At 49.7% G+C, this 26,402-nt stretch overlaps 1 protein-coding gene across 1 annotated transcript in view; it reads left to right on the forward strand.

The window, feature by feature from the left end:
• The window catches only part of LOC119974367 (integrin alpha-E-like), a 406,093-nt gene that overhangs the window by 137,182 nt on the left and 242,509 nt on the right, over positions 1-26,402 (forward strand). Inside the window, 2 exon segments of the mRNA XM_038813139.1 lie at positions 2,172-2,287; positions 13,113-13,267. Coding sequence (XP_038669067.1) covers positions 2,172-2,287; positions 13,113-13,267 — 271 coding nt within the window.

A 26,402-nucleotide genomic window follows, 5' to 3' on the forward strand; every position in this document is an offset into this window, starting at 1 on the left:
GAAGGAGCAGTGCTCCGAAAGCTAGTGTTTGAAACAAACATGTTGGACTTTAACCTGGTGTTGTAAGACTTCTTACTGTGCTCACCCCAGTCCAACGCCGGCATCTCCACATCATGGTGAACAAAAGGGGCATTGAGGGGTCGTAATGGGTCAACAACCCTGATGATGACAGCTGCCGCTTCACCCTTGCAAAGGCTTCTTCTTACAGTGCTCTCCACTCCCATTCTTGAATGTTCTTCGGTAGCGCGTGGTGCAGTGGTGCAGGGATGGTCGCCAGGTTAGGGATAAATTTCTTGTAACAATTCACGAGTCCTGAGAATAACGCAATTCGGTTGCATTCTCTGGCATGGTGGCTTGTTTGATTGTCCACACATCCTCCTCTGCCGGGTGCAGGCCGATACCCTAAGTATGTGACCTCTTTGGCACAGAAAACACAATTTCCTCTTTTAAGGTGGATACCTGTTTCGGGAAGCTGGTGGAGGACCAATTGCTCAGGTGCTCCTTTTCGTGACCAGGACGTCATCCAAGTGGACCACCACTCGAGGTAGTCCTTGGAGGATGTTCTCCCTGACTCTCTGGAAAATAGCGCGAGCCGATGACATTCCGAATGGCAGCCTGGTACTTTCATAGAGATCTCTGTGGGTATTAACGGTCATGAATCGTCTGGAAACCACAACTAGCTTCAATTAGGGATATGGGTGATTCATATTGAGTTTAGAAAAAGAGTGTCCTCCAGTCAATTCTATGTAGAGGTCCTCTATTCATGGCATCGGGTATCCATCCAAACAAGAGGCCTTGTTCACTGTTAGCTTGTAATCCCCGCACAGACGGACGGTTTTGTCTGGTTTCAGTGCCGGGACTACAGGTGCTGTCCATCTACATATTGTACCGGCTGGATGATTCCAAGGCTTTCCAAGCATTTGAGTTCATCCTCTAACTTTTTCAGCAATGTGTAGGGAAGTGGGCGTGCTCTGAAGTACTTTGGTTGGGCCTCACATAGATACATAGAAGATAGGAGCAGGAGGAAGCCTTTTGGCCTTTCGAGCCTGCTCCGCCATTCATCACAATCATGGCTGATCATCCAACTCAATAGCCTAATCCTGCTTTCTCCCCATAGCCTTTGATCCCATTCTCCCCAAGTGCTATATCCAGCTGCCTCTTGAATATATTCAAGCTTTTTCGAAGTGTGTGTGGGGGTATCAATTACAAGGGGTCACGATTTCAAGATGAGAGGGGGAAAGTTTGAGGCAGATGTGCGTGGAAAGCTTTTTACGCAGAGGGTGGTGGGTGCCTGGAACGCTTTGCCAGCGGACGTGGTAGAGGCGGGCATGATAGCATCATTTAAGATGCATCTGGACAGATATATGAACGGGCGGGGAACAGAGGGAAGTAGATCCTTGGAAAATAGGCGACAGGTTTAGATAAAGGAGCTGGATCGGCGCAGGCTGGGAGGGCCGAAGGGCCTGTTCCTGTGCTGTAATTTTCTTTGTTCTTTGACTCTACTGTTAATCCTGCTATGGCTACTCAGACTGACGAACCAGTCTGCTACAATCCAGGTGGTGGGTGTGATGTGTGAATCTACCCTGTGTACTCACTGAGTGTCTCCACTGGACAGAGGAAGATCACGTGTGCTGTGTCCTTTATATATGGGTTGGTGTAATGCCCCCCTGTGGCAGTGTCACCTGGGTGTATCGTGAATGCCCATTGGTCGTGTCCTGTCTTACTGACCTATTCATTGAGTGTCTGTGTGTCACGTCTCTGGTGCTCCCTCTAGTGTCTAGCTAGTCTACGTGTACTTTAATTCACCCCTTGTGTATCCACAGTGATGCATATCACCACAGTCACTTTCCACTCCCTGCAAGTGAGCAGTCAATTAAAATAATTAATTGACTAATTAAGGGCCAATTCCCACCCTGCCAGCATTTTACCAGTGTAGAGTGGGGCTGCCAGGTAAACATTAGGGACTCTTAGTTAGTTCCATGGGGACCCCTTGGGGTGTATTGGAGGATGAGGCGGGGACCCCTTATTTATGGCCGCTCCATGGCTCACAGAGAACCCCACTCCCATGTGACAATTGCTGCTTCAATAGCTCCAGCTATGTTTCTCAGAGCTGAACAGAGTAATCCATGGTTAATTTCAATATTGCTGATTTAAAGTTTGTGTTTCTCCAGGCACAGAGATTGCAATTGTTCTGGATGGATCAGGAAGCATCGTTCCAGATGATTTCCAAAAGGCAAAGGACTTTGTTATAAACATAACAAAAAACATTTGGAAAAGATGTCTTGAGGTAAATGTTAGAAGTTATCAGAAGCATTTGAATGTTTTAGGAGCTTAGATGGTGAATGCAATTTAAAACAGAGGAATGTACAATGCTTACTATAAAGGAGTCAAAATAGGTACCAGATATTAAATGAAACAGGCACGCAAAAAGCAGAACAAATTCATTTCAGTCAATTTCTGCCATGAGTGTACTCTCAATCATCAACAGACTGATGGAGGGCACATCAACACTGCTATCAAGAGGCACCTACTGACCAATAACTTGCTTACCAATGCTCAGTTTGAGTTGTGCGAGGGCCACTCAGCTCTCGACCTCATTACAACAAAAGAGCTGAATTCCAGAGGTCAGATGAGTGACTGCCCTTGATCAATTTAAGGAGTTGCAGCAAATTTGAATTCAATGGGAATTAGAGGGAGAACTCTTGGCTAGTTGGAATTGTACTTTGCTCAAAGGAAGATGGTGGTGGTTGTTGGGGCCAGGGGCTGGATTCTCCCCTACCCGGCGTGACGGAGGGTCCCGGCGTTGGGGAGTGGCGCCAACCACTCAGGGGTCGGGCCTCCCCACTTTTGGGGGCCAGCCCCGCGCCGGAGCGGTTGGCACCAGAAGACCGGCGCAAAAACCGGCGCCCCCGGCAGCGGGGCTGGCCGAAAGGCTTTCGCCGGTCGACGCTTGCACCGGCAATGACGTCAGTGGCCAGCTGCCGCTGACATCACCACCGGCGCATCAGCGATGTGGGTTTCTCTTCCGCTTCCGCCATGGTAGAGGCCGTGGTGGCCGCGGAGGGAGAAAGAGTGCACCCAGTGTACTGGCCCGGAGTCTGAGCGGGGGGCCCTGATCGCGCCCAGGCCACCGTGGGGGCACCCCCCGGTGTTCGATCGCCCCCTGCGCCCCTCAGGACCCCGGGGCCCGCTCGCGCCGGAGAATCACCGCAGGAGCCTCGCCGATCGGAGTGGCGAGATTCCCGCCACCGCCACTTCCCGGGTGGCGGAGAATCTGTGCCACGGCGGGGGCAGGATTTCCGGCAGCCCCAGGCGATTCTCCGACCCTGCTGGGGGTCGGAGAATTTCGCCCCAGTTCTCTCAAACTCTGATCATGATTTTGAGAGTTCCTCAGGACAGTATCCATGGCTGAACAATCTTCAGCGGCTTCATCAACCTCATCATAAGGTCAGATGTGAGAATTTTGCTGATGATTACATAATGTTCAGTTCCATTTTTTAAAAATATATCTTTTTTATATTTAGAGTATCCAATTATTTTTTTTCAATGAATGGACAAGTTAGCATAGCCAATCGACCTACCCTGCACATCTTTGGGTTGTGGGGGTGAGACCCACGCAGACACGGGGAGGATGTGCAAACTCCTCGGAATCGAACCTGGGACCTCGGCGCTGTGAGGCAGCAATGCTAACCACTGCGCCACCGTGTCGTCCCCTGTTCCATTTGTAACTCTTCACCTAATGAACCAATCCATTCCTGCTTTTGCAAGACATGCCATTCAGGTTGGGCCGATATGTGGCAAGTAACATTTGCACTGCGCAGGTACCAGGCAATGGCTGTTCCCAACAAAGGAAAATCAAACCATTTTCTCTGGACATTTAACTGCAATTCGATCTATAAGTTTGCGGATGATACGACTGTGGTGGGTCATGTCTCAGACATCATCGAGCCAGACTACAAAAGGGAAATAGATCACTTGGTTGCATGGTGTACCGAAAACAACCTCTCTCTGAATTTCAGCAAAACCAAGGAACTGATCATCGACTTCAGGAAGCTTGGTACGACACATCTTAGTACGACACATCTACATAAATGGCTCAGAAGGGGAGATGGTCGATAGCTTTAAGTTCCTGAGGGTCATCATCACCAACAGTCTGTCCTGGTCCAGTCATGTTGATGCAACAGTCAAGTAAACGCAACAATGTCTCTACTTCCTGCGGAAGCGAAAGAAATTCAGCATGTCTGCATCGACTCTCACAAATTTCTTCAGATATGCCATAGAGAGCATCCTATCCAGCTGCATCACAGCTTGGTATGGTAACTGCTTGGTCCAAGATCCCAAGAAACTGCAGACTGTGGTGAACTCAGCCCAACGCATCACACAAGCTTGCCACCCCCACATTGATTCTGTCTACACCTCTTGCTGCCTCAGGAAGGCAGACAGCATTATCAGAGACCCCTCCCACCCAGGCATTGCCTTCTTCCAGACCCTTCCATCAGGCAGAAGATACAGAAGTCTGAAGACCCGCACATCCAGACATAGGCAACAGCTTCTTCCCCACAGCTACAATACTCCTCAACGACTTCACCTCAAACTCATCTGTTCCCTGTAAGAACACTATTCACGATGATCTAAGCTGCTCTTGCTCATGTATTTGTTTTGTTTGGCCCCTTGTTCCACATTGTAACCAATTTCTTATTTGTCAATTATTCGTTTTGTCTATTTTGTACGTACTGTGTACGTCCCCCTGGCCGCAGAAAAATATTTTTCACTGTACTTCGGTACATGTGACAATAAATCAATCAATCAATTGAGCAGCATTATTATCACTGAATCCCCCATGATCAAAATCCTGGGAATTACCACTGACCAGAAACTTATCTGGACCAGCCATACAGCAACAAGGAGAATTATCCAACCCCGTTTTTGGCAAGCAGGAAAGTGGTTGGCATGGAGAATCCAGCAAGAGTCCCCAAACAGATTTTACATTGGCCAGATTTCCTGTTGACATTGTCCCCGCCCCTAGCCAGTGATGTAGTGGGGCTCCCTCCATGAAAGATCGGGAATCACACTACCATATACTTAGATATCATTAACAGGCTTTGCCACTCTCCAGTATTAGAATTTCCCCATCCAGCGTGACAACAGGTCTGGAAAAATAAGGGCCTAGCGAACAGTCCCCCCCAGAGGTACACAGATAAGTATAGTCCCCAGGGGTAAGAGTGTAATACCCGGTCACCCTGGTATATCTAAAATGGAAATGCTGGCCCGCAGCTACATAGGCACAGTACACCCAGCAGTGTGGACTGTGCCAGGACTGTGCCAGGAGCACCAGATATATCCGCCAGTAGTGCTCCTCCACCCTTGGGAATGGCCAGGGCGACCTTGATCTCAGCTTCACATTGATTTTTCCGGCCCTTTCCAGGGATTGATGTTCCTGATCCTGGTCAATACCCACTCAAAATGGATGGACATTCACTCAATGCTTTCGACGATCTCCAAGGTCAAAAAACTCTGACAGACATTTAGCGCGGCATACCGGACCGTCACGGACAACAGGGTGGCATTTACCAGCGCAGAATTTGGGAGCTTTTTACAGACAAATGGGATTTGCCAGGTCTGCACTGCATTGTACCACCCGGCATCAAACTGGTTTGCCGAGCGGGCAGTGGGGAATGTGGAAACAGACTGTGGGTTCCCTTGAGACGCATCTGCCCCATTCCCTCTTCTGTTACAGGACAACATCGCGTGCCACCAAGGGGGTGGCACCATCAGAGCTGCTGATTGGGCAGAACCTACACACACACCTGCACCTCATATTGCTGGACATTGGGGGAAGGTCTGCAGTGGGCAGGAATGGTCAGAATAGGACACTGGCAGACATACGCCCCTTTTGTATTTTTCGTCTGTCAATTCGGTGCATGCCCGAAATTACGGCAATTGAGTAATGTGCGTTCCAGACATCGTAATTCAGCAGATGGATCTGGTGTCATACATGGTATGGGCACAGGGCCGAGAATCAAATTGACGCATAGATCACCACCACAGCCACACTCTGGCATTGGTCAATCCTTGGTCGGAAGAACTGCACCGAGGGTAGTAGTGGAAGGGTGGGTATCTGAATGGAGGACTGTGACTAGTGGCATTCCTCAGTGCTGGGACCTTTGCTGTAGTGTATATATAAATGATTTAGAGGAGAATGTAACTGGTCTGATTAGTACATTTGCGGATGACATAAAGGTTGGTGGGATAGCGATGAGGACTGTCAGAGGATGCAGCAGGATATAGATCGGTTGGAGACTTGGGCAGAGAGATGGCAGATGGAGTCTAATCCAGACAAATGTGAGGTAATGCATTTTGGAAGGGCTAATACAGATGGGAAATATACAGTAAATGGCAGAACCCTTCAGAGTCTGGGTAGGTAGCGGGACCTGGGTGTACAGGTACACAGGTCACTGAAAGTGGCAACGCAGGTGGAGAAGGTATTCAAGAAGGCAATTGGCATGCTTGCCTTCATCAGCACTCACCTGATGAAGGAGCTGCGCTTTGAAAGCTAGTGATCCCAAACAAACCTGTTGGACTTTAATATGGTGTTATAAGACTTCTTATTGTTCATCGGCTGGGGCATTGAGTTTAAAAATTGGCAAGTCATGTTGCAGCTTTATAGAACCTTACTTAGGCCGCAGATGGAATATAGCATTCAGTTCTGGTCGCCACACTACCAGAAAGATGTGGATGCTTTGGAGAGGGTACGGAAAAGATTTACCAGGATGTTGGAGGGTATGCAGGGTATTAGCTATGAGGCAAGATTAGAGAAACTTGGTTTATTCTCACTGGAAGGCGACCTGATAGAAGTCTGCAAAATTATGAGGGACGTGGACAGAGTAAATAGAAGCTTTTTCCCTGGGTGGATGAGTCAATTACTAGGGGGCATAGGTTTAAGGTTCGAGGGGCGAGGTTTAGAGGAGATGTACGAGGGAAGTTTTTCACACAAGGTAGTGAGTGCCTGGAATCCGCTGCCTGGGGAGGTAGTGAAAGCAGATATGTTAGTGACTTTTAAGGGGCGTCTCAACATATTACATGAATAGGATGGGAATAGAGGGATATGGTCCTTGGAAAGGTAGGGGGTTTTAGTTCAGACAGGAGCATGATCAGTGCAGGCTCAGAGGGCCGAAGTTTCTGTTCCTGTGCTGTACTTGTCTTTGTTCCTGGTTCTTTGTTCTTTGACTGCCGACTTTGTGACTACAGGGCCTACATTGCTTTGGGGTAAGGAGCCTCCAGCTTTGGCCTCCGAGTTAGCTGCCTTATTCAGGCTGACAGCCTCCCACTCAGTCCGGGGCCTGCTCCACCACTGAGAAATTACCAGTGGCCTGGGAAAATCACCCGATAAGATCTTTAATTATTTAAATTTGCTGTCCACCTCCTGTGGGCGCCGCCATCTTTGATGCCACCCACCATGTGCGCCCCGTGGGCGCCGCCATCTTCGGCGCCATTTTGGACCGTGCCTCAGGACCTCTGGCCGTTCCTCGCCTACCGCTACCTCCGCCACCGCTGACCAGCCCTGGACCTCCCAGCATCTCCCGCAGCTCGCCTCTATCACCTGGATCAGTCCCGGCTCCGTAACCTCACGACCACATTCCAGTGGTAGGACTGATTTGGGGAACTGTCCACCCTGCTATTTTATTAGCATCCTGAGCCCACCCCCTGCCCCCTCCCAGTCTCCGACTCCAGGGCTGGGAAAACATTGATGGTTAACTCTGTTTCACTCTTCACAGATACTGGTTAACCTGTCCATACATTTCAGGATTTTGGGCGTGACCCCAACAGCTGCGCTGCATCCGAAAAGCAGCTCACCCCTGTGCAGAGTGGCCGATGAAAGCCGGAATACTTAGCTCCCGGGATCTACCCAGCTTTCCAAGCCTTGCGACGTCCAACGTGATCTCGTGAGACATTGCGATGTGAATCCTGCCCACAATGGGCGGGATCACATTTTGGCAAATCTGCATATTAGAGCGAGCCGTTAGCCTCACTCTAATGTGCTAATTCCCAAGGTACTTTCCCTGATACATCCCCTTCGCCTCGGGGACCTTGGGTGAGTGCCGTTTAGCACTGATGGATGGCATTTGTGGGGGTCTCCCAGGGGATCGGAGGTCTCCAGCTGCATGACCTTTGGGCAGGGTGGTTCCCTGACATTGCTGGTGCTACCTGGGCACCTGTGGTGAACACAACTAGTGGTATATTATATGTATTACGGCACTGTCCGTATATTAGAGGGACAATGGTACAATGTATTTACAAATTTACAATGGTAAATCCCTGCCTGCTGGCTCCGCCCAGCAGGCGGCGTATCAAAGTGTGTGCTCTTCTGCGCTGCAGCCATTCTGGTCCCAGCTACGGGAGGCACAACATCTTGTTCAATAAAGCCTCGATTGTTCCACCATTCTCATCTCATGGTAATTGACGGTGCATCAATTTATTGAACAAGATTTTTAAACGATGGATCTCCTCATCAAGCCTGATCGCCTGCAGCTAAGCCCTCAAGCAGCCAATGCCACGACCACCTTCAACTACTGGCTAGTCTGCTTCGAAGTCTACCTCAGAGCAGCCGCCCTCGAACTCGCAGAAGCTCTAAGTCCTCTATTTATGTCCTGACATTTTTCCCCTCATCCGGGATGCGCCCACCTACTCCGAAGCAATGATGCTCCTGAGGGACATTACGTTCGACCGGTGAATCAAGTATACGCCAGGCACCTCCTGGCCACGAGACAGCAACTCCCCGGGGAGACTCTGGACGCTTTCTTGCGTGCCCTGCAGATCCTCGGTAGGAACTGTGACTGCCAGGCAGTTTCGGCAGTCCAGCACACTGAACTCTGAATTAGAGACGCTTACATCATGGGCATGAAGTCTGCGTACGTCCGCCAACGGATATTGGAAGGCGGTATGCTCGATCTTGCGGGGACTAGGCAGCTCGCTAATTCGTTAGAAGTGGCCTCCCATAACGTTCAGTTCTACGCCCCCGACCACGCGGCACCCTTGTGGGCATAATGGGCCCCACCAGCTGCCGACTCCAGCTCACCGCTAGCCAGCACCGCTCGGCAGCCAGCCAACTCTGGGGGGCCCAAGTGTTATTTTTGCAGACAAAACAAACACCCCAGGCAGCGCTGCCCGGCATGGAGGGCGACCTGCAATGGCCGTGGGAAGAAAGGACACTTTGTTTCTGTTTGCAGGCCCGGTCGGTCGCCGCTGTGTCCAGGCCCGGCATTTCTACACCCCCCACGTGCGGCCCGTGGGCACTGCCGTCTTCCTCACCACAAGCCACGTGCGGCCCGTGGGCGACGCAATCCTCGGCGCCATTTTGGACTGCGCCTCAGGACCTCTACTCGTCTGGCCGTTCCTCACCTACCGCTATCTCTGCCACCGTGGACCAGCCCGGGACCTCCCAGCATCTTTCGCAGCTCGCCTCTATCACCCTGGATCAGTACCGGCTCCGCAACCTCACGACCGCGACGATGACGGTGAAGATCAATGGGCACGAGACGAACTGCCTCTTTGACACCGGGACCACAGAGAGCTTCATCCACCCCACTACAGTAAGGTGCTGCACCTCCTGGTACACCCTGTCACCCAGAAAATCTCCCTGACTTCCGGGTCCCATTCCGTTGAAATCCAGGGGTACTGTATCACAACCCTCACCGTCCAGGGCGTAGAGTTCAGCATCAACGTCCTCCCTCACCTCTGCGCTGCCCTGTTACTCAGCCTGGATTTTCAGTGCTATCTCCAAAGCCAGACTTTAAAATTCGGCGGACCCCTACACCCCACCTCACTGTCTGCGGCCTCATGACCCTTAAGGTCGATCCACCTTCCCTGTTGGCAAACCTCACCCCGGACTGCAAACCCATCACCACTAGGAGCAGGCGGTACAGTGTCCAGGACAGGACCTTCATCAGGTCGGAGGTCCAACGGTTTCTGCGGGAGGGGGTCATTGGGGCCAGAAACAGCCCCTGGAGAGCTCAAGTAGTGGTAGTGAAGACTGGGGACTACAGTCAGACCATCAATCGGTATACGCAGCTCGACGCGTACCCCCTCCCACGCATATCTGACATGGTCAATCAGATTGCGCAGGATCGAGTCTTTTCCACAGTTGACTTGAAGTCCGCCTACCACCAGCTCCCCATCCGCCCGGAGGACGTGTTCGAAGCAGATGGCCGCCTCTATCACTTCCTTAGGGTTCCTTTCGCCGTCACTAATGGGGTCTCAGTCTTCCAGTGAGAGATGGAGCGAATGGTTGAATGGTCCGTACTGCGGGCTACCTTCCCATACCTAGATAACGTCTCCCATCTGTGGCCATGATCAGCAGGATCACGACGCAAACCTCCAAAAATTCCTCCATACTGCCAAACTCCTTAATCTCACACACAATAAGGAGAAATGCATGTTCCGCACCAACTGCTTAGCCATCCTTGGCTACGTAGTGGAAAATGGAGTCCTCGGATCCGACCCCGACCGCATGTGCCCCCTCCTAGAACTTCCCCTCCCCCACTGCCCGAAGGCCCTGAAATGATGCCAGGGGTTTTTCTCCTATTACGTCCAGTGGGTCCCTAATTATGCGGACAAGGCCCTCCCACTCATTCACTCCACAGTTTTTCCCCTGATGGCTGAGGCCAACCAGGCCTTCAACCACATCACGGTGGACATGGCCATGGCCACGATGCACGTGGTCGACGAGTCCCTCCCCTTTGTGGAGAGCGATGCATTGGACGTAGCTCTGGCCGTCACCCTCAACCAGGTGGGCAGACCCATGGCCTTCTTTTCCCGCACCCTCCATGCCTCCGAAATTCGGCACTCCTCTGTCCAAAAGGAGGCCCAAGCCATTGTGGAAGTTGTGCGATATTGGAGGCATTACCTGGCCGGCAGGAGGTTCACTCTCCTCACTGACCAATGGTCGGTTGCCTTCATGTTTAATAATACACAGAGGGGCAAGATCAAAAATGACAAGATCTTGAGGTGGAGGATCGAGCTCTCCACCTATAATTACGAGGTCTTGTATCCCCTGGGAAAGCTCAACGAGCCCCCTGATGCCCTATCCCGCGGTACATGTGCTAGCGCACAAGTGGACCGACTCAGGGCTTTCCACTATGACCTCTGCCACCCGGGGGTCACCCGGTTCTTCCATTTTGTCAAGGCCTGCAACCTGCCCTACTCCATTGAGGAGGTCAGGACGTCACCAGAGACTGCCGAGTCTCCGCAGAGTGCAAGCCGCAATTCTACTGGCCAGATAGAGCACACCTGGTAAAGGCCTCCGCCCCTTTGAATGCCTCAGCATGGACTTCAAAGGGCCCCTCCCTCCACTGACCACAATGCGTACTTCCTGAACGTGATTGACGAGTACTCCCGGTTCCCTTTCGCCATCCCGTGCCCTGACATGACTTCTGCCACGGTAATCTTCACTCTGTTCGGTTTCCCCACCTACATCCACAGCGATCGGGGTCCTCTTTCATGAGTGATGAGCTGCATCAGTTCCTGCTCAGCAAGGGCATTGCCTCAAGCAGGACGACCAGCTACAATCCCTGAGGAAACGGGCAGGTGGAGAGGGAGAACGGGACGGTCTGGAAGGTTGTTCTGCTGGCCCTGTGGTCTAAAAATCTCCCGGTCTCCCGCTGTCAAGAGGTCCTCCCCGATGCGCTCCACTCCATCCGATCACTCCTCTGCACCGCGACTAATGAGACCCTCACGAACGTGTGTTTGCCTGCCCCAGGAAGTCCACCTCCGGGGTCTCGCTCCCAACATGGCTGACAGTTCCTGGACCCGTCCTCCTCCGGAAGCATGTGCGGACCCATACGTCGGACCTCTTGGTCGAAAAAGTCCACCTCTTACATGCAAACCTGCAGTACGCCTACGTGGCACACCCCGCCGGGCGCCAAGACACTGGGACCTGGCACCCGCTGGATCCTCACCCATGACCCCCGACCTGACACCACCACCCCCCCCGGTTGCCTCATTCACCCCTGCGCCACTCACCCTCCCTCCAGCGAACCTTACTGGAGCCCCCACCCCAGCAGGATCCGTCCTCCCACTGGTTCTACTCAGGGGTGACGAAGACAAGGCCAACACGCTCCCGGAGTCGCAGGTGACCAAGTCAGCGCCCGCGTCACCGCGATCGCGGAGGAGGGTCAAGGCCCCCGACAGACTTAATTTGTAATGTTTCTACCACCCGCGCCGGAGTCTTTTTTTAACAGGAGGTGAATACGGTGAACACCATTAGTGGTATATTATATGTGTCACGGAACTGCCCGTATATTAGAGGTACAATGGTAAATCCCTGCCTGCTGGCTCCGCCCAGCAGGCGGCGTATCAAAGTGTGTGCTCTTCCGCGCTGCAGCCATTCTGGTCCCAGCTACAGGAGGCACAACATCTTGTTCAATAAAGCCTCAATTGTTCCACCATTCTCATCTCATGGTAATTGACGGTGCATCAGCACCCTGGCAGAGCTAGCCTGGCAATGCGATGTGGATACCATCCCGATACTGCCGAGGGGCCTAAGTGACGCTGGCATGGGCACTGCAGGTTACCAGGTTGGTGAAGCCAAGCTGGCATTTTCTCTGCGTGTGTGCTTGGGCTGTAATTGCCCGGTGTGGGCCTTGGGGGATCTGTGGGAGGATCCCTCCCACAGTGTGTTGGGGGGGGTGAGCAGGCAATTTTTTGGGGGCCCTCGGCGATAGGGATCGCTGTTTAAAAATGGCATGTTGATCTCTCGCTACAATGGGGAGTTCTGGCGAGTGGAGCTCCCCATTGTACAAAATGGGGCCCTGTACAGCCTCGGCCACACGTTCCCCATTCAGGCCCATTATTCAACACCAGTTGCGTTGAATAGCCATGTGTTTCTGAGCTCTGCAAACGCCGGAAAACACATGGCTAAACGCGCTCGCTCGGGGACTTTGATCCCTTTTGGGAGAATCGCGACCTTTATGTTTTATTTCAGATTTCTATCATCCTCAGCTTTTTTTGGTTTTGTATAAGTGTTCTTATTACCTTAAATCAGACGATAAATAATAATTTCTGAAATATTAGGCACCAATTTGGTCACAGAAATTAACATTTTATTTTTTTTTTAGTGTGAATTTGCACTGGTGCAGTATGGTGAAGAAATTCAGACCATATTTGATCTGAACGACAGCCAGAAAATAAGCTCTGGAATTTTCTCAATTGTAAGGTCTATGCCTCAATTGGGTAAGGTCACAAAGACAGCTTCAGCGATACAACATGTTCTGTGAGTATTAACTATTCCAGTATTTTTTCTTTCTACATTATGTCTCTGTTGATTAATGGCTTAGGAAGCAATTAGTTCTGTAACCTTTCTGTTCTAACCCCCATGAGACCCATCGGGATAACCCCATAGATCTCCCCTTGGGCATGTGGCGTACAATTTCCCCCCTGAGGGGTGGGGGCACAACAGCAGGCGTGGTCATTCCCTGAGATCATACAATCATACAATCATAGAATCTACAGTCCAGAAAGAGGCTATTCAGCCCATCGAGTTTGCACTGGCCTTTGGAAAGAGCACCCTACTTAAGCCCATGCCTCCACCCAATCCCTGTAACCCAGTAACCCCACCTAACCTTTTTGGACACCAAGGGCAATTTAGCGTGGCCAATCCACCTAACCTGCACATTTTTGGACTGTGGTAGGAAACCGGAGCACCCAGAGGAAACCAATACGGACACGGGGAGGACGTGCAGACTCCGCACAGACAGTGACCCAAGCAGGGAATCGAACCTGGGACCCTGGAGCTGTGAATCAGCTGTAGAACCACTGTGCTACCATGCTGCCCAGACAAAAGCTGGTGCAGGAAGGAGCTGGCATCCCAGGATGGTCCCAGCTGGGACTTGGACTGTTCGTTAGTTGCGGTATTTCCCAGCTGTGATTGGGAAATAAACTACTTTTGACTCACCTTTTTGAGATTCCTCATTGACTACAATATTGGCAATGAGGATAAAACAGAACTACAGACGGCGCTGCTGGCCCCTCAAACTATGGTTGCTTCTCAATGCAAAGGAGCAAGGTTCGCACTGTTTCAAAAAATGCCTCTCTTTGCTAGTCTTGGCTTGTTTGATGCGAGTGTGGAAAACTGGGCTCAGTACACGGAGCTTATGCGCTATTTCTTCAGGGCAAACGCTATTACTGGGGAAGACCACCAGAAGGTGATTCTTTTGACCGCCTGTGGGGCTTTCACTTTCAGCGTCACAAAGAGCCGAACCAACGCTGCAGCCCCAGACTCCAAGACATTTGAGGAATTGGCAGTGCTCATAACAAACCACTATGACCCCAAGCTATCGGTCATTGTTCAAAGATACCGATTTAATCTGGCCAAGATAACCCCGAAGGAGTCTGTATTGTGTTTCTGGCACGATTGCACAAACTGGCGGATCACTGCGATGAAGGGTCATCCCTACCCGAGATGCTACGAGACCGTTGTGTATGTGGCATGAACACTGTGGCAACCCAGCGGCAATTGCTGGTCAAACCTAAAAAGGGCCATCAAGATCTTTCCCTCACTGGAGAGCACAGGGAAGGGAGTCCAGGAGCTCTAGGGATTGACGTGAATAGCATAGGACACCCCCCCCCTCCCCCCCCCCCCCACACAGATAGGCAGCACCCTCAAGGAGTGGAACCTCTGGGACCCCGGCCCTTGTACGATCACTGTCAGGGCCAGGCACATTGGCTGAGGGCTGCTGCAGCCAGGCAAGGTATCTCCCCAGAACCACTGGAGGAAGATTCACAGAGGGGCGGCACCTGTGGCTAAAGAAACCGTAGGGACCGGCAACGCCAGGTCAGTCAACAAGTGCATCATCCTGGTCGAGGGAGGTGCCCTCCTAGAGCTAAGACCCTCTACCAAAAGCAGCCTGACAAAGACGAATGCATGCAGTTGAATTGCATCACCGTACTGTGGGTTTCCCCCATCAAAATCCCCAAGCAGGTGAATGGGCGCTCACTAGAAACGGAGCTGGACACAAGGGCTGCAGTCTCCGTGATAGAATGGCAGATGTTCGACAAGGTCAGGACGGAAATCTTAAGGGACGTCGTGGTGCGGTTGGCAACATACATGTGGAAACCACTAGCCATCGCGGGTACAATAAGGACCCCAGTTGCCTATGGACAGCAGTCCATCCGGTTGCCCTTGATAATAGTGCAGGGCCCCGGCCGAGTCTGCTGGTCCATGATTGGCAACAGTGGCTCCATTTGGATCATCAGGATGGCCACTGGGGACTTCTACGATGTCCAGGGAAGTACCCGGAAGTTTTTAAGGAGGGCCTGGGTAAAATCAAAGATGCCATGACCCTACTTTTTAAGTTTTTAAGTTGATTTGAATTACTATTTTTAAATTTTTAAATTAGACTTAATTAACTATTTTGGGTTGATTTAATTTACTATTTTTAAGTTGATTTAAATAACTATTTTAATTTAAATTAAATAACTATTATAATTTTAATTAAATAACTATTTTTAATTTGTTCTCAGATCAAGAGGGATAAATACTCAGTTTTTAAAATGAAGCTAATGAATAGTGTATGTGAGATTGGATATAATCTGGCACAAAAACATCTTTCTAGAGTTTAATTTCAAAAGTTTACTTGAAAGGAATAAATCATGGCAGGACAGCTCCAAGGTGTGGTTTGCTCTTCTTGCTCCATGTGGCAGGCTGGGGACAGTTCGAGTCGGAGAGTATTGTGGTTAGCACGTATAGAGAGGTGGTCACACTGCAGGCTCAGACTCCGCAGGCAGAAAGAGAATGGGTGATCACCAGACAGAGCAAGAGAGCGAGGCAGGTAGTGCAGGAATCTCCTGTGGCCATTCCCCTGCAGAACAGATATACCATTTTTGATACTGTTGAGGGGAATGGCCTCTCAGGGGAAAACAGCAGCCAAACTTGTGGCACCACAGTTGGTCCTGCTACAGAGGGGAGGAGTAATAAGTGTGACAGTACAATAGTTATAGGGGATTCAATTGTAAGGGGAATAGATAGGCGTTTCAGTGGCTGCAAACGAGACTCCAGGATGGTATGTTGCCTCCCTGGTGCAGGGGTCAAGGATGTCTCGGAGCGGTACAGGACATTCTGGAGGGGGAGGGTGAACAGCCAGTGGCCGTGGTACACATCGGTACAAACAACATAGGTATAAAAGGGATGAGGTCCTGAAAGCAGAATACAGGGAGCTAGGAAGGAAGTTAAGAAATCAGACCTCAAAGTTAGTGATCTCAGGATTACTAGGGCAGCACGGTAGCATGGTGGTTAGCATAAATGCTTCACAGCTCCAGGGTCCCAGGTTCAGTTCCCGGCTGGGTCACTGTCTGTGCGGAGTCTGCACGTCCTCCCCGTGTGTGCGTGGGTTTCCTCCGGGTGCTCCGGTTTCCTCCCACAGCCCAAAGATGTGCGGGTTAGGTGGATTGGCCATGCTAAATTGCCCGTAGTGTCCTAAAAAGTAAGGTTAATAGGGGGGGTTGTTGGGTTACGGGTATAGGGTGGATACGTGGGTTTGAGTAGGGTGATCATTTGCTCGGCACAACATCGAGGGCCGAAGGGCCTGTTCTGTGCTGTACTGTTCTATGTTCTATGTACTACTGGTGCCTCGTGCTAGCCAGAGTAGAAATGACGGGATATGTAGGATGAATACGTGGCTGAAGAGTTGGTGTGAGGGGGAGGGTTTCAGATTCCTGGGGCATTGGGACCGGTTCTGGGGGAGGTGGGACCTGTACAAACTGGATGGGGTATACCTGGCAGGACTGGGACTGATGTCCTAGGGGGGCTATTTGCTAGAGCGGTTCGGGGAGGGGGTTTAATCTAAAATGCCAGGGGGATGGGAACCTACGCAAGGAGTCTGAGAAAGAGGGAGCAAGGACAAAAGCAAAAGGTAGAAAAGTGAATAAGAAATGTGATAGGTGGAGAAACCAAGGACAAAATTCAAACAGGGCAGTAGAGAAAAATATTGGGGGCAAGACAAACAATGTGAAAAAGACAAACTTAAAGGCTCTGTGCCTTAATGCATGGAGCATTTGCAATAAAGTGGATGAACTAATCGCGCAGATAGATATAAATGGGTATGATATAATTGGGATTATGGAGACATGGCTGCAGGGTGACCAGGGATGGGAACTGAATGTCCCAGGGTTCTCAGTATTTAGGAAGGACAGGCATTAAAGAAAAGGTGGTGGCGTGGCTCTGCTGGTTAAAGAGGAAATTAACACAATATAAAAAAGAATATTAGCTCTGACAATGTGGAGTTTGTATGGGTAGAGTTGAGAAATACCAAGGGACAAAAAACATTAGTGGGTTTCGCATATAGACCCCCAAACTGCAGTGGTGAGGTTGGGAATTGCATTAAACAAGAAATTAGAGATGCATGTAATAAGGGAGTTTTGGTGATCATGGGTGATTTTAATCTTCACATGGATTGGGCACATCAAATTAGCCACAATGCCGTAGAGGAGGAATTCCTGGAGTGTATACGGGATGGTTTTCTTGACCAATATATGGAGGAATCAACTAGAGAGCAGGCCATATTAGACTGGGTACTGTGTAATGAGAAGGGAATCATTGCCAATCTGGCTGTGCGAGACCCCTTGGGGATGAGCGACCATAACATGACAGAATTTTTTATCAAGGTGGAGAGTGAAGTAGTTGATTCGGAGACGAGGGTGCTGAATCTTAATAAATGGAACTTTGAGGATATGAAGTGTGAGTTGGCCTTGATAGATTGGGGAGAGTTACTTAAAGTGATGACAGTGGACAGACAATGGCAAACATTCAAGGAACGCATGGAGGAACTACAGCAACTGTTCATTCCTGTCTGGCACAAAAGCAAAGGGGGTAAGAGGGCCAATCCATGGCTTACAAAGGAAATTAGAAATCGTATCCGATACAAGGAAGAGGCATACAGATTGGCCAAGAAAAATAATAGGTCTGAGGATTGGGAGCAGTTTAGAATTCAGCAAAGAAGGATGAAGGGATTGATTAAGAAAGGGAAAGTATAGTATGAAAGGAAGCTTGCAGGGAACATAAAGACTGGCACTAAGAGTTTCTACAGACATGTGAAGAGAAGGAGATTGGTAAAGAGAAATGTAGGCTCCCTACAGTTAGAAACAGGGGAATGCATAATAAGGGACAAAGAAATGGCTGAGCAATTGAATACATACTTTGGTTCTGTCTTCACAAAAGAGGACACAAATCAGATCCCAGAAATGTTGGAGAATGAAAGGTTTAGTGAGAGGGAAGAACTGAGGGAGATCAACATTAGTAGAGAAATGGTGCTGGAAAAACTAATGGAATTGAAGGCAGATAAGTCTCCAGGACAAACAACAAAGAAGAACAAAGAAAAGTACAGCACAGGAACAGGCCCTTCGGCCCTACAAACCTGTGCCGAGCATGCTGCCCGTCTAAACTAAAACCTTCTGTACTTCTGGGGTCCGTATCCCTCTATTCCCTCCTATTCATGTATTTGTCAAGATGCCCCTTAAACGTCACTATCGTCCCTGCTTCCACCACCTCCTCCGGCAGCGAGTTCCAGGCACCCACGACCCTCTGTGTAAAAAACGTGCCTCGTACATCTCCTCTAAACCTTGCCCCTCGCATCTTAAACCTATGCCCCCTAGTAATTGATCCCTCTACCCTGGGAAAAAGCCTCTGACTATCCACTCTGTCTATGCCCTTTATAATTTTGGAGACCTCTATCAGGTTGCCCCTCAACCTCCGTCGTTCCAGTGAGAACAAACCGAGTTTATTCAATCTCTTCTCATAGCTAATGCCCTCCATACCAGGCAACATCCAGGTAAATCTCTTCTGCACCCTCTCTAAAGCCTCCACATCCTTCTGGTAGTTTGGCGACCAGAATTGAACACGATACTCCAAGTGTGGCCTAACTAAGGTTCTATACAGTTGCAACATGACTTGCCAATTTCTAAACTCAATCACTGGCCAATGAAGGCAAGCATGCCGTCTGCCTTCTTGACTACTTTCTCCACCTGTGTTGCCCCTTTCAGTGACCTGTGGACCTGTACACCTAGATGTCTCTGACTGTCAATACTCTTGAGAGTTCTACCATTCACTGTATATTCCCTACCTGCATTAGACCTTCCAAAATGCATTACCTCACATTTATCCGGATTAAACTCCATCTGCTATCTCTCCTCCCAAGTCTCCAAACGATCTAAATCCTGCTGTATCCTCTGACAGTCCTCATCGCTATCCGCAGTTCCACCAACCTTTGTGTCGAACCTTGTGGACCTGAGAATCTGCATCCCAGAGTGCTTAAGGAGGTGGCTCTGGAAATAGTGGATGCATTTGTGGTCATCATCCGGGATTCTATAGACACTGGAACTGCCCTTGCAGATTGGAGGGTAGCTCACGTCACTTCGATATTCAAAAAGGGAGGTGGAGAGAAAGCAGGGAATTATAGACCAATAAGCCTAACATCGGTAGTGGGGAAAATTCTTGAATCCATTATCAAGGACTTTATAGCGGAACATTTAGAAAGCAGTGGCAGGATCAGTCAGGGTCAGCATGGATTTATGAAGGGAAAATCATGCTTGACAAATCTGTTGGAATTCTTTGAAGATGTAACCAGTACAATCGACAAGGGGGAGCCAGTCGATGTGGTATATTTGGACTTTCAGAAAGCGTTTGACAAAGTCCTGCATCAGAGATTATTGTGCAAAATTCAAGTGTATGGGATTGGGGGAAACGTATTGAGGTGGATAGAAAACTGGTTGGCAGAGAGGAAATAAAGAGTAGGGATGAATGGATCCTTTTCAAATTGGCAGGCAGTAACCAGTCGGGTACCACAGGGATCGGTGCTGGGACCCCAGCTATTCACAATATATATTGATGATTTGGATGAGGGGGGATCTCATTCAGACTTATAAAATTCTAACAAGACTAGACAGGGTCTTGTTCCCCCCTCATTCAACGTTTGCAGATAATACCAAATTAGGTGGGAGGGTGAATTGTGACGAGGATGCAGGGATCCTACAGCAAGATCTGGACAGGTTGAGTGAGTGGGCAAATCAATGGCAGATACAGTATAATTTGGAAAAGTGTGAGGTTATTCATTTTGGAAGCAAAAACAGGAAGGCAGATTGCTACCTGAATGGTTGTAAACTGGGAGAGGGGAGTGTGCAGCGGGACCTGTGTGTCCTTGTGCACCAGTCGCTGAAGGTAAGCATGGAGGTGCAGCAGGCGGTAAAGAAGGCTAATGGTATGTTGGCTTCATTGCGAGAGGTTTCTAGTATAGAAGCAGGGATGTGTTGCTGCAATTGTACAGGGCCTTGGTGAGGCCTAACTTGGAGTATTGTGTGCAGTTTTGGTCTCCTTCTCTGAGGAAGGATGTTCTTGCTCTCGAAGGAGTGCAGAGAAGGTTTACCAGACTGATTCCAGGGATGGCGGGACTGTCATATGAGGAGAGATTGACTAGGTTGGGATTGTTCTCGCTGGAGTTCAGAAGAATGAGGGGGGATCTCATTCAGACTTATAAAATTCTAACAAGACTAGACAGGGTAAATGCAGGGAAGATGTTACCAATGATGGGTGTGTCCAGAACCAGGGGTCACAGTCTGAGGATTTAGGGTAAACCATTTCGGACAGATATAAGGAGATATTTCTTCACACAAAGAGTGGTGAGCCTGTGGAATTTATTACCACAGGAAGTAGTTGATGCTAAAACTTTGAATATATTCAAGAGGCAGCTGGATATAGCACTTGGGGGAGAATGGGATCAAAGGCTATGGGGAGAAAGCAGGATTAGGCTATTGAGTTGGATGATCAGCCATGATTGTGATGAATGGCGGAGCAGGCTCGAAAGGCCAAAAGGCTTCCTCCTGCTCCTATCTTCTATGTATCTATGTGAGGCCCAACCAAAGTACTTCAGAGCACGCCCACTTCCCTACACATTGCTGAAAGTGCTCCTATCTTCTATGTATCTATGTGAGGCCCAACCAAAGTACTTCAGAGCACGCCCACTTCCCTACACATTGCTGCAGTGCAGCAACCGAAAAGGAAAGAGTCAAATTGGACCCCTCCGGAAGGCCGCTGCCCTAGACTCGACATGTATGCTCAAGCCGTCAGAAGTCGTGTCAATGCCAGATTCATCACTCGCAATCACAAGGCAGCCTCAAACGTCACCCAAGCACAACGCAACGCCATCCGCACTCTCAAGACCAACCGCAACATCGTCATCAAACCAGCAGACAAAGGAGGGGCCACCGTCATACTGAACAGAACAGACTACTGCAAAGAAGTATACCGACAACTCGACAACCAGGAACACTACAGGCAGTTACCCGCAGATCCAACCAAGGAACACATCCGCCAACTCAGCAGACTGATCAAGACCTTAGATCCAGACCTTCAGAACACCCTACGTGCTCTCATCCCACGTAATCCCCGCATTGGAGATCTCTACTGCCTCCCGAAAATACACAAGGCCAACACACCAGGCCGTCCTATCGTTTCAGGCAATGGGACCCTGTGTGAGAACCTCTCTGGCCACATCGAGGGCATCTTGAAACCCATCGTACAAGGTACACCCAGCTTCTGTCGCGACACGACGGACTTCCTACAGAAACTCAGCACCCATGGACCAGTTGAACCAGGAACATTCCTCGTCACAATGGATGTCTCGGCACTCTACACCAGCATCCCCCATGACGACGGCATTGCTGCAACAGCCTCAGTCCTCAACACCGACAACTGCCAATCTCCAGACGCAATTCTGCAACTCATCCGTTTCATTCTAGACCACAACGTCTTCACCTTCGACAACAAATTCTTCATCCAGACGCACGGAACAGCCATGGGGACCAAATTTGCACCTCAATATGCCAACATCTTCATGCACAAGTTTGAACAGGACTTCCTCACCACACAGGACTTTCAACCAATGCTATACACCAGATACATCGATGACATTTTTTTCCTTTGGACCCACGGCGAGACATCACTGAAACGACTACACGATGACATCAATAAGTTCCATCCCACCATCAAACTCACCATGGACTATTCTCCAAATTCAGTTCCATTCTTGGACACACTCGTCTCCATCAAGGACGGTCACCTCAGCACCTCGCTTTACCGCAAGCCCACAGATAATCTCACGATGCTCCACTTCTCCAGCTTTCACCCGAAACACATTAAAGAAGCCATCCCCTATGGACAAGCCCTCCGTATACACAGGATCTGCTCAGACAAAGAGGAGCGCAACAGACACCTACAGATGCTGAAAGATGCCCTCGTACGAACGGGATATGGCGCTCGACTCATTGATCGACAGTTCCACCGCGCCACAGCAAAAAACCGCACCGACCTCCTCAGAAGACAAACACGGGACACCACTGACAGAGTACCCTTCGTCGTCCAGTACTTTCCTGGGGCGGAGAAACTACGATATCTTCTTCGCAGCCTCCAACACATCATCAGCGAGGATGGACATCTTGCCAAGGTCATCCCCACACCCCCACTACTGGCCTTCAAACAACCGCGCAACCTCAAACAAACCATTGTTTGCAGCAAATTACCCAGCCTTCAGAACAGCAACCACAACACCACAAAACCCTGCCAGGGTAATCTCTGCAAGACATGCCAGATCATCGACATGGACACCACCATTACACGTGGAAACACCACCCACCAGGTACGCGGCGCATACTCGTGCGACTCGACCAATGTAGTCTACCTCATACGCTGCAGGAAAGGATGTCCCGAAGCGTGGTACATTGGCGAGACCATGCAGACACTGCGACAACGAATAAACGGGCATCGTGCGACTATCAACAGGCAGGACTGTTCCCTTCCAGTTGGGGAACACTTCAGCAGTCAAGGACATTCAGCCTCTGATCTCCGGGTCAGCATTCTACAAGGAGGCCTTCAGGAGACGCGACAACGCAAAATTGCTGAGCAAAAACTTATAGCTAAGTTCCGCACGCATGAATGCGGACTCAACCGGGATCTGGGATTCATGTCGCATTACATTCGGCCCCCACCAACAAGCCTGGACTTGCAGAGGCCTACCGACTGAACTGGCTTGGGACAATTCACACCTCTTTAACCTAGAGTTACCTCTCTCTCTGCATCTTTGATGATTTGATTGCCTGCAGGTGCTCGCATTCCGGGGCATCTCTGACTGTGTCTATATAAACATTTCTGGAACAAGCCTTTCCATTCACCTGAAGAAGGAGCCGTGCTCCGAAAGCTCGTGTTTGAAACAAACCTGTTGGACTTTAACCTGGTGTTGTAAGACTTCTTACTGTGCTCACCCCAGTCCAACGCCGGCATCTCCACATCATTGCTGAAAAAGGTAGAGGATGAACTCAAATGCTTGGAAAGCCTTGGAATCATCCAGCCGGTACAATATGTAGATGGACAGCACCTGTAGTCCCGGCACTGAAACCAGACAAAACCGTCCGTCTGTGCGGGGATTACAAGCTAACAGTGAACAAGGCCTCTTGTTTGGATGGATACCCGATGCCATGAATAGAGGACCTCTACATAGAATTGACTGGAGGACACTCTTTTTCTAAACTCAATATGAATCACCCATATCTCTAATTGAAGCTAGTTGTGGTTTCCAGACGATTCATGACCGTTAATACCCACAGAGATCTCTATGAAAGTACCAGGCTGCCATTCGGAATGTCATCGGCTCGCGCTATTTTCCAGAGAGTCAGGGAGAACATCCTCCAAGGACTACCTCGAGTGGTGGTCCACTTGGATGACGTCCTGGTCACGAAAAGGAGCACCTGAGCAATTGGTCCTCCACCAGCTTCCCGAAACAGGTATCCACCTTAAAAGAGGAAATTGTGTTTTCTGTGCCAAAGAGGTCACATACTTAGGGTATCGGCCTGCACCCGGCAGAGGAGGATGTGTGGACAATCAAACAAGCCACCATGCCAGAGAATGCAACCGAATTGCGTTATTCTCAGGACTCGTGAATTGTTACAAGAAATTTATCCCTAACCTGGCGACCATCCCTGCACCACTGCACCACGCGCTACCGAAGAACATTCAAGAATGGGAGTGGAGAGCACTGTAAGAAGAAGCCTTTGCAAGGGTGAAGCGGCAGCTGTCATCATCAGGGTTGTTGACCCATTACGACCCCTCAATGCCCCTTTTGTTCACCATGATGTGAGATGCCGGCGTTGGACTGGGGTGAGCACAGTAAGAAGTCTTACAACACCAGGTTAAAGTCCAACATGTTTGTTTCAAACACTAGCTTTCGGAGCACTGCTCCTTCCTCAGGTGAATGAAGAGGTATGTTCCAGAAACATATATTTAGACAAATTCAAAGATGCCAGACAATGCTTAGAATGCGAGCATTTGCAGGTAATTGAATCTTTGCAGATCCAGAGATAGGGGTAACCCCAGGTTAAAAAGGTGTGAATTGTCTCAAGCCAGGACAGTTGGTAGGATTTGCAAGTCCAGCCCAGATGGTGGGGGATGAATGTAATGCAACATGAATCCCAGGTCCGGTTGAGGCCGTACTCATGTGTGCGGAAATCACAGGGCAATGGGACCCTGTGTGAGAACCTCTTTCGCTAAATCGAGGGTATTTTGAAACCCATCGTACAAAGTACACCCAGCTTCTGTCGCGACACGACGGACTTCCTGCAGAAACTCGGCACCCATGGACCAGTTGAACCAGGAACATTCCTCGTCACAATGGACGTCTCGGCACTCGACACCAGCATCAACCATGACGACGGCATTGCTGCAACAGCCTCAGTACTCAACACCAACAACTGCCAATCTCCAGACGCAATCCTGCAACTCTTCCGCTTCATTCTGCATCACAACGTCTTCACCTTCGACAACAGGTTTTTCATCCAGATGCACGGAAAAGCCATGGGGACCAAATGTGCAAACATCTTCATGCACAAGTTTGAATAAGACCTCCTCACCGCACAGGACCTTCAACCGATGTTATACACCAGATACAAAGAACAAAGAACAAAGAAAATTGCAGCACAGGAACAGGCCCTTCGGCCCTCCCAGCCTGCGCCGATCCAGATCCTTTATCTAAACCTGTCTCCTATTTTCCAAGGTCTACTTCCCTCTGTTCCCGCCCGTTCATATACCTGTCTAGATGCCTCTTAAATGATGCTATCGTGCCCGCCTCTACCACCTCCACTGGCAAAGCGTTCCAGGCGCCCACCATCCTCTGTGTAAAAAACTTTCCACGCACATCTCCCTTAAACTTTCCCCCTCTCACCTTGAAATCGTGACCCCCTTGTAACTGACACCCCCACTCTTGGGAAAAGCTTGTTGCTATCCACCCTGTCCATACCTCTAATAATTTTGTAGACCTCAATCAGGTCCCCCCTCAACCTCCGTCTTTCCAATGAAAACAATCCGAATCTACTTAACCTTTCTTCATAGCTAGCACCCTCCATACCAGGCAACATCCTGGTGAACCTCCTCTGCACCCTCTCCAAAGCATCCACATCCTTCTGGTAATGTGGCGACCAGAACAGCACGCAGTATTCCAAATGTGGCCTAACCAAAGTCCTATGCAACTGTAACATGACCTGCCAACTCTTGTACTCAATACCCCCTCCAATGAAGGCAAGAATGCTGTATGCCTTCTTGACCACTCTATCAACCTGCGTTGCCATCTTCAGGGAACAATGGACCTGAACTCCCAGATCTCTCTGTACATCATTTTTCCCCAGGACCCTTCCATTGACCGTATAGTCAGCTCTTGAATTTGATCTTCCAAAATGCATCACCTCGCATTTGCCTGGATTGAACACCATCTGCCATTTCTCTGCCCAACTCTCCAATCTATCTATATTTTGTTGTATTCTCTGACAGTCCTCCTCGCTATCTGCAACTCCACCAATCATAGTATCATCTGCAAACTTGCTAATCAGACCACCTATACCTTCCTCCAGGTCATTTATGTATATCACAAACAACAGTGGTCCGAGCACGGATCCCTGTGGAACACCACTAGTCACCCTTCTCCATTTTGAGACACTCTCTTCCACCACTACTCTCTGTCTCCTGTTACCCCGCCAGTTCTTTATCCATCTAGCTAGTACACCCTGAACCCTATACGACTTCACTTTTTCCATCAACCTGCCATGGGAAACCTTATCAAACGCCTTACTAAAGTCCATGTATATGACATCTACAGCCCTTGCCTCATCAATTAACTTTGTCACTTCCTCAAAGAATTCTATTAGGTTTGTAAGACATGACCTTCCCTGCACAAAACCATGCTGCCTATCACTGATAAGTCTATTTCTTCCATATGTGAATAGATCCTATCCCTCAGTATCTTCTCCAACAGTTTGCCTACCACTGACGTTAAGCTTACAGGTCTATAACTCCCTGGATTTTCCCTGCTACCCTTCTTAAA

Source organism: Scyliorhinus canicula, chromosome 12 (assembly GCF_902713615.1).
Source record: "Scyliorhinus canicula chromosome 12, sScyCan1.1, whole genome shotgun sequence".
Lineage (NCBI taxonomy): Eukaryota > Metazoa > Chordata > Chondrichthyes > Carcharhiniformes > Scyliorhinidae > Scyliorhinus > Scyliorhinus canicula.